Source organism: Solanum pennellii, chromosome 2 (genome assembly GCF_001406875.1).
Source record: "Solanum pennellii chromosome 2, SPENNV200".
Taxonomy (NCBI): domain Eukaryota; kingdom Viridiplantae; phylum Streptophyta; class Magnoliopsida; order Solanales; family Solanaceae; genus Solanum; species Solanum pennellii.
The window spans coordinates 56731475-56744286 of NC_028638.1; the positions used below are offsets into that span (position 1 = coordinate 56731475).

A 12812-nucleotide genomic window follows, 5' to 3' on the forward strand; every position below is an offset into this window, starting at 1 on the left:
CTTCTCATAGTGGTATCCCTTTTAGCCCATCTTTCATTCTAATATTTCTATATATCCTCTGTTTTTTTATTTTTTACCTTACAAAAACAAATCATGGATTTACAAAATATTGCTCACTCACTAGAACTTGGATTCTCCAATAGCAATATTGAAATGATTCCTTTACAATCACCACTCCATAACTCCAATTACTTAATGACTTCTCCTCCATCTAATTTCTCATTCATGGGCAATCCAATTGAAGAGCCCGCCGCGATGCCAATACTTTCATCCATCGATGAAATTATTGCATCGGCTCATGGTGATGGAAATGATTACTCATGTTTGCAGAGGAGGAATTCTATGGAGGCTATGAGGGAGATGATTTTTCGTATCGCGATGATGCAACCAATTCACATTGATCCAGAATCAGTTAAACCTCCCAAGAGGAAAAATGTTAAGATATCGAAGGATCCACAGAGTGTGGCAGCCAGGCATCGGAGGGAACGAATAAGCGAAAGGATAAGGATTTTGCAAAGACTAGTCCCTGGAGGAACTAAAATGGATACTGCTTCAATGTTAGATGAGGCTGTCCATTATGTTAAGTTTTTAAAGAAGCAACTTCAATCTTTAGAGCAAGCCGCGGTTAATAATAGGCCGATGATTTCTGGATTTTCAACAGCAGTGTCATCACCAGGGGGGGTAATGAATTATAATTCAAGCTCTATTAGGGCATGCCAGCCTCATCCATCCATCAACTCTAGTGCACAAATGCTTAGTTAAAAAAAAATGAAATAACATTTGTTTAAGAATGACAAAAGTCTCATATAGATGGTTAATGAGATGGGTAGACAAGGCTTGGACAATTCTCCTCCCTTTGAGCTAGCTTTTGGGGTGTGAGTTAGGCCTAAGACCTAATTTCACAATTTCTACGCAGCGTCCTGTTCTGATCATTATCATGCTAATGAGTAATGACTACTTTTTGTAAAGATTTGGTTATATGGTGTGTGTTACTTTAATTTTCCACCCTCATTCTTCAATCCCAAAGGCTAGTCTTAGGTTTCTCAATTTATGCAATGTTAACTTTGTGCAAGAACTATGCTAATTTTCCGTGTATCGTTTCAATATCATAAGGAATTAGGTTTGCCTTGTGTTACAATTTGTCTTGCGCTAGAAGCAAGGCAAATAGTGAGCAGAGTTGGACATTTTGGATTTAATAGGTGTGGGTTCTTACAGAGTTGATGAGTAGATTGATTGATATATTCTCAACGTGTTACTAGACTTTGTATGATAAGACCTTCTTTCATTTTCCTACCGTCATAAATGTACCTTTTTCTTCTATTTAAAAAAAATTGCTAATCAAGTTTTCCATAATAACATCTTGTTATAGCAATAAGAAAAATATCAACGTTGTTAGAAAGAATATTGTTGACAGTATTAAGATAATACATAAGAATCATCTTTGATTGACGAGACTAAAGATGGGTTAAATTTTTTGTGATAGAAATGCAATTTGGCTTGGTATCTAATTAATAGTGTGAGCGTTTTTTATTTTCAATCAGACATTCGATCCACAATAATTAGCTATTTATTATAAATTAGAAGAATTGATTAGCAAGTTGCACGTGAAATTACACATACAAATGTCTGCTCCTTTCCAAAAAGAAGTAAATCAAGAAGAACAACTAATGAGATCTTTATACCAACGAGGCATTTCACTTTTCAGACCCACCTGTTTGCAACAACTTGGGGTGCTGTCTCACATATCTCCAACGACATTTTTTTTTTTGTGCACGTATACAACAAACTTTTTTCTTCTATCAAATTTGTTATTTTTCATGGACAGTCTTACTATTAGAAAATATGACATTAGTTATCAATTTATTGGTTATTGAAATTTCTTATTGACTATTTTCCGTTAGCTAAATGAGATTTTATTGTTTGATTATGAAATTATCTGTCGTTAATTCTTCATATTCTTTTTTATAAATCCTTTAGTTGTTTGTTTAATTAAGTAGTAGAGGTTTTCTGATGTGGTGGTTGTGCAGTGAAAGTGGATAGCAATGGTGGTTTTGCGAAAGAAACTAGCGGTGTTGGTAATAATTATATTGGTGGCGATGATCGACAACAATTAATATGTGGTAGGGATCAGTGTTGGTGGTTGTAGCTTCTATTATGCAGTCACAATATTATAGTCACGATAAAATCTTATATTCACGTGGGTATTTGAATAATGACTTCAAATTTTGTTGCAAAGATTGCAATAAAAATGCTTATGTAGAGGGAATAAGTATTTGGAAAAAGTAGAATTTTTTCTTGTTAGTCTCTAGCTTCTTTAGTTTTTTGTTTGATTAAGTAATTAGGAATCGGTTGGTGTGAATGACAATATTAAATTATAATATCATTTAATTTGTATTCAGGATTAATAATTAGTAGCGGAATAAGTTATTGCTCTTCTTGGGTGGTATAATAATTTTGAGATAATTTATTTCGAAATAAAATAAGTAAATGACAAAAAATATTTATTTAATTCCTTTTTTGTTTATATCACTTTTTATATTCATGAATGATATTTTTATAAACAAATAAATTGTTCTTAAAATTTATTATTTCAAATACAACAAACCAAACACTCTATAAAAATAATCTCATTATAATTTATCCCATCATAACTAACTCTATCATAAAAATCTCGATCATAACTTGAATTTCAACCAAACAACCCCCTTGTATGCCTAACTTCCTCTTGTCAGAATAACATCTCCGGGCACCGGGTGAGACAAATAACAGATATCTGATCTTGGGGTCACATTTTGATTTTCTACTCGATATCCAAAACCCACGTGGGAAGTGTCGCTTCCAACAAAATAAAATTTCATATTCAAAACTCGAAGTCAATACCTTAAATTAAGGATAAAATAATCTTATTACTATACCACAAACTCAGATTGATTCAAGTTTATATAATTACTTTTAAGAGTTGATTAGATGGTGTAGTTTGCAGTACAAACACAAAATTTAAGGAGGTAGAAAGCGTTCAATAAAATGTGTGAGCCCACAACATTTATCACGGGCGATGAAAGTTAGATAACCTAACCGCAAATGTAGCAGCAAGAATTAATGGACAATGGGTTGCACTATTACCAAGACAATGCAGCCTTAATTGAAGGACCCCTACAAACACTAGCAAGCTGTATTCCAATTACACAAACACACATATTTCCAATTTCTTTTGCATACAAACCTCACTCATGGAGTCTCGAATACTTTTCTTCCTTATCATCTACTTATTCACCATTGCCAAAAATGCAGTTGTTATTGAAGCAGAAGTTGATAGATTTGGTTTAGAACAAGTGGTGAGTGAAGATTTTGAGTTGCCAATGGGAATGTCGGGTGATGATGAGATCCAGTTAGATGGAAATGGAAGATCTCTATTGTGGAACAAATTCAAGTACTACATTTCGTACGGAGCATTGTCAGCTAACAGAATCCCCTGCCCACCACGATCTGGCAGATCGTATTACACGCACCATTGTTATCATGCTACAGGTCCAGCTCATCCTTACACTAGAGGTTGCTCTGCTATCACTCGGTGCCGTAGATGAACAATTTATATGATCTTCTATTTATTATTTTATCATCTATGCATTATAGTACCTTATTTGTCATTTGTGTGATATGGCTTGGGAATTGGGAGCTAGCAAGCTTCGTTCTGGTAGATCTACTACGTATGGACTGATATTTGGTGGAATTCTTATGTCTTTGTTTAGGTAAAATTAGTTTCAATGTAGTTGCATTGTGTATGTGTTTGCAAAGCTCCTGTACACTCACTCTAATTTTCTATTTCTATTCATATATGTTTAATTTTATTTAGCAACGATTTTGCTTCTATTATAGTAAGTAATAATAATAAAGTAATTTTTTACTTCTGCTAAAAGTCATACGTACTTAAGTACCAGCTTCAAGTTATAATATACTTAGGGCTGTTTGGTTACTGGTTAGAGTTATGCAGATATTAGCTATGCAAGGTTTAGTTATGCAGATATTAATTATGCAGGTATTAGCTATGCAGGTATTAGCTATGCAGGGTTTAGTTATGCAGGTATTAATTATGCAAGGTTTAGTTATGCAGGTATTAGCTATGCAGGTATTAGCTATGCAGGGTTTAGTTATGCAGGGTTTAGATATTACAATACATGAATTATTAAATATTGAATATTTAACTTGTTGTAACTTATTAATATATATTATTTATAAAATAATAATGCATACTAATAAAATATGAAATATATTGAATAATATATAATGCTAATATTTGATTAGCATATGTACCGTTAAAAAATATACAATAATTTCTAATATTAAATAAATATTTATATTTGCATAAATCAATCAAAATGGTAAGTATATAAAAATAAATGAAAATAATCTATATATAATAACAAATAAAAACAACACATCTTGATAGGAAACAATAAAGTTTCCAATGAAAAAAATAAAAGAAGTAAAAATAGTCTAAATATAAAAAAGAAATGAAAACAACAAACTTATATATAGGAAAACAATAAAGTTTTCAATTAAAACAATAAAATAAATTAATAGGATAAAGATGAAATTTATCACTCCCCACATAACTTATTCCACCTCTATCCTACATAACTTTATACATAAATTTCCTCATAAGTTATGTTGGTATTAATTATGTAGGACTACAAAAATTTAACCAAACATTGTATAAGTTTTGTTGACTTTTCTATCTAAACAAAATTTTCTACCAAATATAGTATAACTTAATACATTCTTTTATACATGAATAAAATGTAAGTTATACTGTAACCAAACGACCCCTTAGTAGTTGGTAAATGGTAATTAAGTACATTCATAAGTCTCATATTATTTGTTTATATTATTATGAACAACTTGATATATAGTAAATATAAAAATTATATTTATATATTATAAGTATAGTTTGCATGCTTGCGTTTCATAGTAAATTTTATGTTTGTTACATAACTTTTGATTTGTATAATTCGCTACAAACATCCAATTTTATATAAATTGTTTAGTTTTGTATAAATTCATTCATACATCAAAATTTATATAATAAGATCGGTATTGTATATTATAAGTGTATAGGACAAAATATATGTATTTGTATTTGTATATACACTTCTCGTTCGCTTTCTATTAACACAAATATATTTTAAACCGAAATGTATAAAATAGCTAATTGTATGTTGAATCAGATGAAGAAAAGGAGCATGTTTGTTGCGAATTACAATAAAAATAAACTATGACAATAACATTTACTTTGAATTAATAGTTTACTATTTCATACAATTTTCTCTATTATTAAAAAATAAAAATATATAAGCCAAATTACTTGTCCATTTTACAAAATAATAGTATAATTAATTAAAAATATGAAAACTTCCACTAATATATGAGGTAGTAATTTCAGTAATAAAGCGGGAGGAAAGAAGCTGGCCCAAGAAGAGCTGAAATCTAGGCCCAATATGAAAAAGACACTTTAAAGCCTCGTTTTGGTAACTTCGCCTCAAGTTCTGTGGTGAGAGTCAAAATTATTAGGGAAAAGGGTCTGATATACTCCTCAACTTTGTCATTTTGAGCTGATATACCCTTGTTATGAAAGTGACTCATATATACCCCCACTTGTAAACAAATGGCTCACATATACCCTTTTCTTCTAACGAAAAAAAATAATTTTATTTTAAATTTTTATTATTTTTTTCTAAAAAATATAATCCCATATGAGTAAATTTAATCCTCGTCAAACATATTTTTTTTTATTTTAATGACTAATTTATAATTATTATTTTTATAATCAAATTTATTTATGTTTCACTAATATTCTTGTAAAGCTTATTGTAGATGACCAAAATTTTTCTTTGAATACGAAATTAAATTACAATACACACAAAAAAATAGTTTAATTTTTTTTCTTTAAACTAAGGAATGAAAGAAAAAAACAAAATAAGAATAAGAAACTCAAATAATTATAATAAAAGAAGTCAAAAAATTATTTATATATGAAAAAATTAAAATTTACCTTCAACTTTGATAGAAGAATCATATATACCCCTAAATAATTTTTTTTTAAAAATTAGAAGTAATAAATATAAGTTTAAAACTAATTTTTTAACTTCCGTTAAATGAAGGGTATATGTGAGCCATTTTGCAACGGCAGGGTATATTTGAGCCGTTTGTGTAAAGGTAAGGGCATATATGAGCCACTTTTATAAAGAGGGGTATACAGCTCGAAATGATAATCAAGTTGTTTAATTTCTAGAAGAAAATTAGAAATATATATATAAAAATGATGACCAAGAAATATGAGGGGGTATTGATAATGTACTTGACCAAAATACAAATTGATTAAGTAATTAAAATAAAATAAGTATAAGAGATAGAGGTACGTACACAATTTGTTAAATTACTTATGGTATGACTCTCTAGATCTTTTAAGCAAAACAGTGCTCGTTGAAATTGCTTAAGAGGTATAAATGCATGCGTTTTTAGTCCATGTTGACCCTTCCAGATTGTCTTTTAAACTCTTCAACATTATATATTGAAAAGAAAAAGGGCTACTAGTCAGTGCAATGACTCAAACTTGATCTTTTATTTGTATACTTATTGACCTGTGGATTTGTAGTGTCAATCTAATCTATAGATAAAATCAACTTTTCTTAGAAATATATCTATAAATATTTTTATGAAGGATTTGATTTTATCAACAGAGCACAATCAAACATAGCTAACATGGGACCGCTAAGAGGGCGAACTTGACCTTTTTTTGGTTAATGCACTCGCACCAAGATATATATTATAACATCAAATCCAACCTCTAATAATTTCTTCTCTTTTTCTATTTTACGGATATCAGCCACATGCTTAAATCTAATACTCCTTCCGTTTCATTTTATTTGGCAATATTTGACCGAACACGGAGTTTAAGAAATAATGAAGACTTTGAAATGTTTATTAAATCACCCTTCAGAAAAGTAACTCACGTTTCTCTCACCTCATAAATATATTAAAGTACTATTTTCAAAATTAAATGGACCAACAAGGGTAAAAAATAAATTATATCTTTAAATACTTACCATAGAAGGAAATATGACATTCTTCTTGGGACCGACTAAAAAGAAAATGGTGCCACATAAAATGGGACGGAGGGAGTAATATTTTTTACTATATCGAACACATCCTGAATCCTTATTAATTTTTACATGGTATATAAAAAAAATAGAAATTCTGATCAATATTAAATTTTGAACTGATAAGTGCAATAGCTGCAAACAGTAATAATTAAATCCACTACATTTTTATTTGCAGGAAATACTTTATAAACTGCAGTCAAAAGGAGTACAATTGCTTAAATACTCGAATTATAAGTAGGCTTTTCTAAAATGGATTATTGTTTTAAGCTAGGGTCTTGCCAATGCCGGTGCTTTAGTGGCCACTTTGTTTTCGCACTTGTTTTTTAGATGATTTTTAAAATTCTGAAGGTATTTTTGTTTTTATCGAGGGAATTCAGTAGCGGAGTTAAAATATTCAATAGGGGTTCAAAATTTATAAAAATAAACACATAAAGTAATCGAAGAGGGTTCAACATTTATCATATATACATAAAAGATATTTTAACCATATATAAATGACATAATTTTCTGTTGAAGCGAGTTCAAGGTGGCTCCACCCCTGGGGAAATTATGGAACTAAAGTTAGATGTCGTAAGTTTAATTAAATAAACATGTGATATGTGAGCTACGGAAGAATAAAATTTAGTTAATATTCAATCAAAATATAATTCAAAGATACATGCATGAACTCTATTCTTTTCACTGGGATTTGGATGCATAAATTAAAGCACCCTCACAATTCAAAAATTAGAATAATTTTGGCTAATTAGTTTGTCTCTATCCGTAATACTATTTCTTTCTGCTGGTCGATAAAACTGATGTCCCATCACCCATGTTTTAATTTTTCTTCTTATTTAATAGGGAAAAGGGTCTGATATACCCCTCAACTTTGTCATTTGGAGCTGATATACCCCTCGTTCTAAAAGTGGCTCATATATGCCCTTACCGTTATACAAACGGCTCACATATACCCCTGCCGTTACAAAATGGCTCACATATACCCTTCATTTAACGGAAGTTAAAAGATTAGTTTTAAATTTATATTTATTACTTCTAAATTTTTTTTAAAAATTATTTAGGGGTATATATGATTCTTCTATCAAAGTTCAAGGTATATTTTAATTTTTTTCATACATAAATTATTTTTTGACTTCTTTTATTATAATTATTTGAGTTTCTTATTCTTATTTTGTTTTTTTCTTTCATTCCTTAGTTTAAAGAAAAAAAATTAAACTATTTTTTTTGTGTGTATTGTAATTTAGTTTCGTATTCGAAGAAAAAATTTGGTCATATACAATAAGTTTTACAAGAATATTAGTGAAACATAAATAAATTTGATTATCAAAATAATAATTATAAATTAGTCATTGAAACAAAAAAAAGTCAAAAAAAAAATATGTTTGACGAGGATTAAATTTACTCATATGGTATTATATTTTTTAGAAAAAAATAATAAAAATTTAGATTAAAATTATTATTTTTTTCATTCCCGTTAGAGGAAAAGGGTATATGTGAGCCATTTGTTTACAAGTAGGGGTATATATGGGCCACTTTCATAACAAGGGATATATCAGCTCTAAATAATAAAGTTGAGGAGTATATCAGACCCTTTTCCCTATCTAATATAAACCTAAACAGAAAATGAATATTGGATGTATAATGGATACTTGAAGTAGGAATAACTCAATTTTTGGTTTGGTCTAGATTCTAAATAGAGAAAGCAAGATATAGGTATAATATTTGAGATGGTCATTTCTCTTTTTTTTTAGAAAGTGACTCAAAATTTATTTTATAATTCAAAATATCACTCAACTAATAATAGTCACTCAAATAATTCAAATATTTTTTCATCAAACTTTTTTAAACTAATAAACTAAATTTCAAAAAATAAAATGGTACCTATTTAACCATGGAATAAAACACTCGCCTGTTCCCACATACTTGTACTCTCTGGAATTGTTTGTCATGGTTTCTATTTTTAGAATCAAACTATAAAAACTTTGACTAACATTTTAAGATGTATTTTTTTATCACATTAATATGTAAAAAATTGCAATTTATAGTTCTTTTCATATAGTTTTAGAATGTTTAGTTTTTTTGTTTAAAATATCGAATTAGTGTAATCTAATTTAACTTGAAGAATTAGTCAAATTAACTTTCGAAAAGCGCAACATGACAAATAAATCCGATCGAAAGGAATAATATTTAAAAGATCATTCGCATGAGATGATAGCTATAATTTTGAGTGAATTACATATAAGTCACTCATTTATAGCTAATTATTTACTAAAGTCACTATATTTATTTTGTATCCACGAAGTCATTAAAGTTTAGTTTTAATTTTCCTACAAAGTCATTAAAGCTAATATAAAATTTAAGTCTGAGCCGGGTTCATGTGACTGTATCGGATCTGGACTGGTCTGGTATATTGGGCCCAGCCCAACGACCTGTCATATCCCCCTCCTACCCAGTATGGACCGGGTGGGACATGAACCGGGATTGGATTTGGATGGTCCGAGATGTCTTAGTCACTGGAAAGTCTTATAACAAAATAAGAATCCAAGATGCTTAAGTCTTTTTTTTATTAAGTGATCGATTTCTCAATCTTTAAATTATATCTAACGAGAGAAAATTTTTCTTTAAAAATAGTAAAAGACTTAAAAGCATCTCTAAAGAATCCTTGGATCATTTAATTTATCCCAACATAGTGAATGTATTAATGATAAGAATTTCTCAAAATCGATTAAAAGAAATTGAACATGTAAGAGGATTGGAGCGAATATATAATATAACACCTATAACTTATGGTTGATGAACGAGAGAAAAATTTTCGTCAAAGACTATAAAAGACTTAAAGACATGTCTAAATAATTTCCCGAATCGTTTAAAGGCTAAAAAATCTTGTTTTATCCCAACATAATAATTATATTAATGATAAAAATCTCTGAAAATCGACCAAAAAAAATTAAACATGTGAGTGGATCGGAGCGAATGTATAACTGGTTTCCCTCATTTTTGGTAAGCCATCAAAATGAGCCTTTTTTCCTCCCGTGTGTCTTCAACACCATTTGCAAACCGACAATGACGAGAAGCCTTACGCAAAATCAGCTGCTTTTGTCGGTGCACGCAAACCTCTTAATTTTTTCTTTCATTTAGGTTATATACGACCACGAAATCAACATTTTTCATAAGCAAAATTTTAAACTTAGTTAGCAAAATTATTTTTTTCACAATACATTTTAATTATATAACTATAAAATACTCCAGATATATGATGAATTTGGGGCCTGGGCCTAAAGTAAGTGCTTTACTTGTGTTAGGCTTCAGCTGGCCTGGTAAATACCCTTATAAATTTTGTAACAAGTAGTACGAAATAACTTATTAAAATCGAATTTCTATAATATATTTCTATCAATTTTTTGATTAGTATGATTAACTTTTAAACGTTATTAGATAAATAGTTTGTTAATCACCTTGGATTCCCATGTGGTACTAATTCCGCATGAAACATGGATGAGATAACGTGTGTTCACAAAAAAACATTTTCACACTCAGTAACAAAATGGGTTCTTTCCCTTTCTTTTCATCGAGGACAACATGTCCCATTTTTCGTTTGTTTAATTAGGCAATATGCATATTTCGTCTATTTTTACTTGTCACAATTTAACTTGATGCATCTATTATAAAAAATAATTATGATATAGATATTTTATCAAGCTATGTCCTGTTAAATGATGTTTTGACAAATAAATATTAAATATCGAGGGTAAAACATAAATAGATTATTATCTTTTTTTCATGTTAAAAGTGACGAATAAAAATGGAAAACTATTTCAGATATAAATAACAAGTGAAAGAGTATATGAAATACATTTTAGAACTAAGTTCTATATTATTGAACACAAGCAAACTATTTTCCATACACAAGTTATGCTACTGTACAGTCCACTTTGGAAATCATGTGAAGAAAACTTTGACCAAACATGATCCCATCAAGTGTGAACAAAATCTTCAACCTCTGTCACTATGCATTCACAAATTATACAAGTATTAATTAGTGACTCCGTCCATGACATAACTTGAATGATAGCACTATTGAACATGCATTTATTTTTTTCAAAAGAATTATTTAGGAATATTAAACACGTTTAGGATGGTAAAACCATGAAACCCTTCTCTATAATTTGGATCAAATGTATCATTATCCAATACTAAACAAGTGATTAGAAAATGATTATGCAATGAATATTTAAAGCAGTCGGTTACCTTATATTTGCAATAATAATACTAACATCATATGAATTGTCGGTTGGGAATTAGTAGGTTGGGGGAAGTATGTTGGATATTGACTACACATTTCATCAATCTAAATTCAAAACTTAATAATTTATTTCTTTCAACATTTGCATGAGCGACTCAAGCATATTAGTGTTCTAAAGCAAAAATCAAACGGGGCCTTAAATTTGAATTGTTAATAATTTTTATAACATTGTTTTCTTCTAATTTTCAAGTGATATATAACCATTCTTATTTTAAATTGTTTTTCATTAGATATAATAATTTAAATATGTCAAGTTTCTTCTAATATTTTCTTTATTTTTCATGAAAGTTAACTTTTTCAACAAATAGTATTAAATATTTGTTAAAAATAATAGCATATAACCTGTTATTATTAAAAATGAGGCCCCTTAAATTTGAAAACATAAAGCATATGTCTTTTTTTTAACATTGTCGAGCCATCCCTGAAAATTTGAACTTACCTTTTTAATAATCTAAACAGTTAGAAACCTTTTTAACTGGATTAGTAGGAGCTAATCTTTTTATATCAAGGTTAAATCTAACAACTTTAAACACTTCTAATGATGGAAGTTGGAGGATTAGTCTAACTAATGAAACTTGCAATGTTTGATTGTGATGTTAAAAATGTGATGCTGAATGTTCTTAATATGGGTCATGATTACTGATATGAATTAAATAATTAAAAGAGAGTAGCCCCCCGATTTCTCAAACGAACACGTATAAAAGAGACAAAAATTTCAATGCACCTCAACAATCACGTGTTATCAAATTCTTGCATCAACTAATTGTCCATCTCAATTTATACAGTATCGTCGAAATTTTGAGTGTCAAATTATCAAATAATTTTTCTTTTAAGAAAAATATCTTTTTATATGTTTTTAAAAATATTTTTAGAAATAATTAATTATTATAATTTATATAATTTTATGCAATCTCAAATATATATATATATATATATATATATATGTATATATATATATATTTAAAGTTTTTTTTATCTGAATTTATATGTGTAATTGAAATTAAACAAAGGGGGTATACACTAGTAACTTTGCAAAATTGATATACTATTCTATCAACCATATTAGATAGGTAATTATCAACATACTATTTTGAACTAATCCCAAATTTCTTTTGAGATGATCAGATTTTTAGTTTTAAATGTAATTTGTTTATTAAAGAAAATATCAAGGCTTGATTGAGTGGACGGTTCTTTGATAATAAAATGTGTTAAATACTTATGTTAGGTTGAAATATCTTTTGCAAAATCACGTGCACATTTTTTATTTTTAATTTACGTATTAATTATTTTCTTTTGACAACTTGACTATTAAAAGGAAAAAAAAAAATAATACGCACATGTGTTCGTCACTA

General features: G+C 28.8%; 2 protein-coding genes across 2 annotated transcripts; both read left to right on the forward strand.

The window, feature by feature from the left end:
* LOC107010721 (transcription factor HEC1) lies at nt 1-1241 on the forward strand. The gene has a single exon (XM_015210008.2). It carries the CDS (start codon nt 94-96, stop codon nt 760-762), a length of 669 nt encoding a protein of 222 aa, XP_015065494.1. The 5' UTR covers nt 1-93; the 3' UTR covers nt 763-1241.
* Nucleotides 1242-3113: 1872 nt separating this feature from the next.
* Nucleotides 3114-3871, forward strand: LOC107010343 (protein RALF-like 34). The gene has a single exon (XM_015209619.2). It carries the CDS (start codon nt 3231-3233, stop codon nt 3582-3584), a length of 354 nt encoding a protein of 117 aa, XP_015065105.1. The 5' UTR covers nt 3114-3230; the 3' UTR covers nt 3585-3871.
* Nucleotides 3872-12812: the final 8941 nt, after the last annotated feature.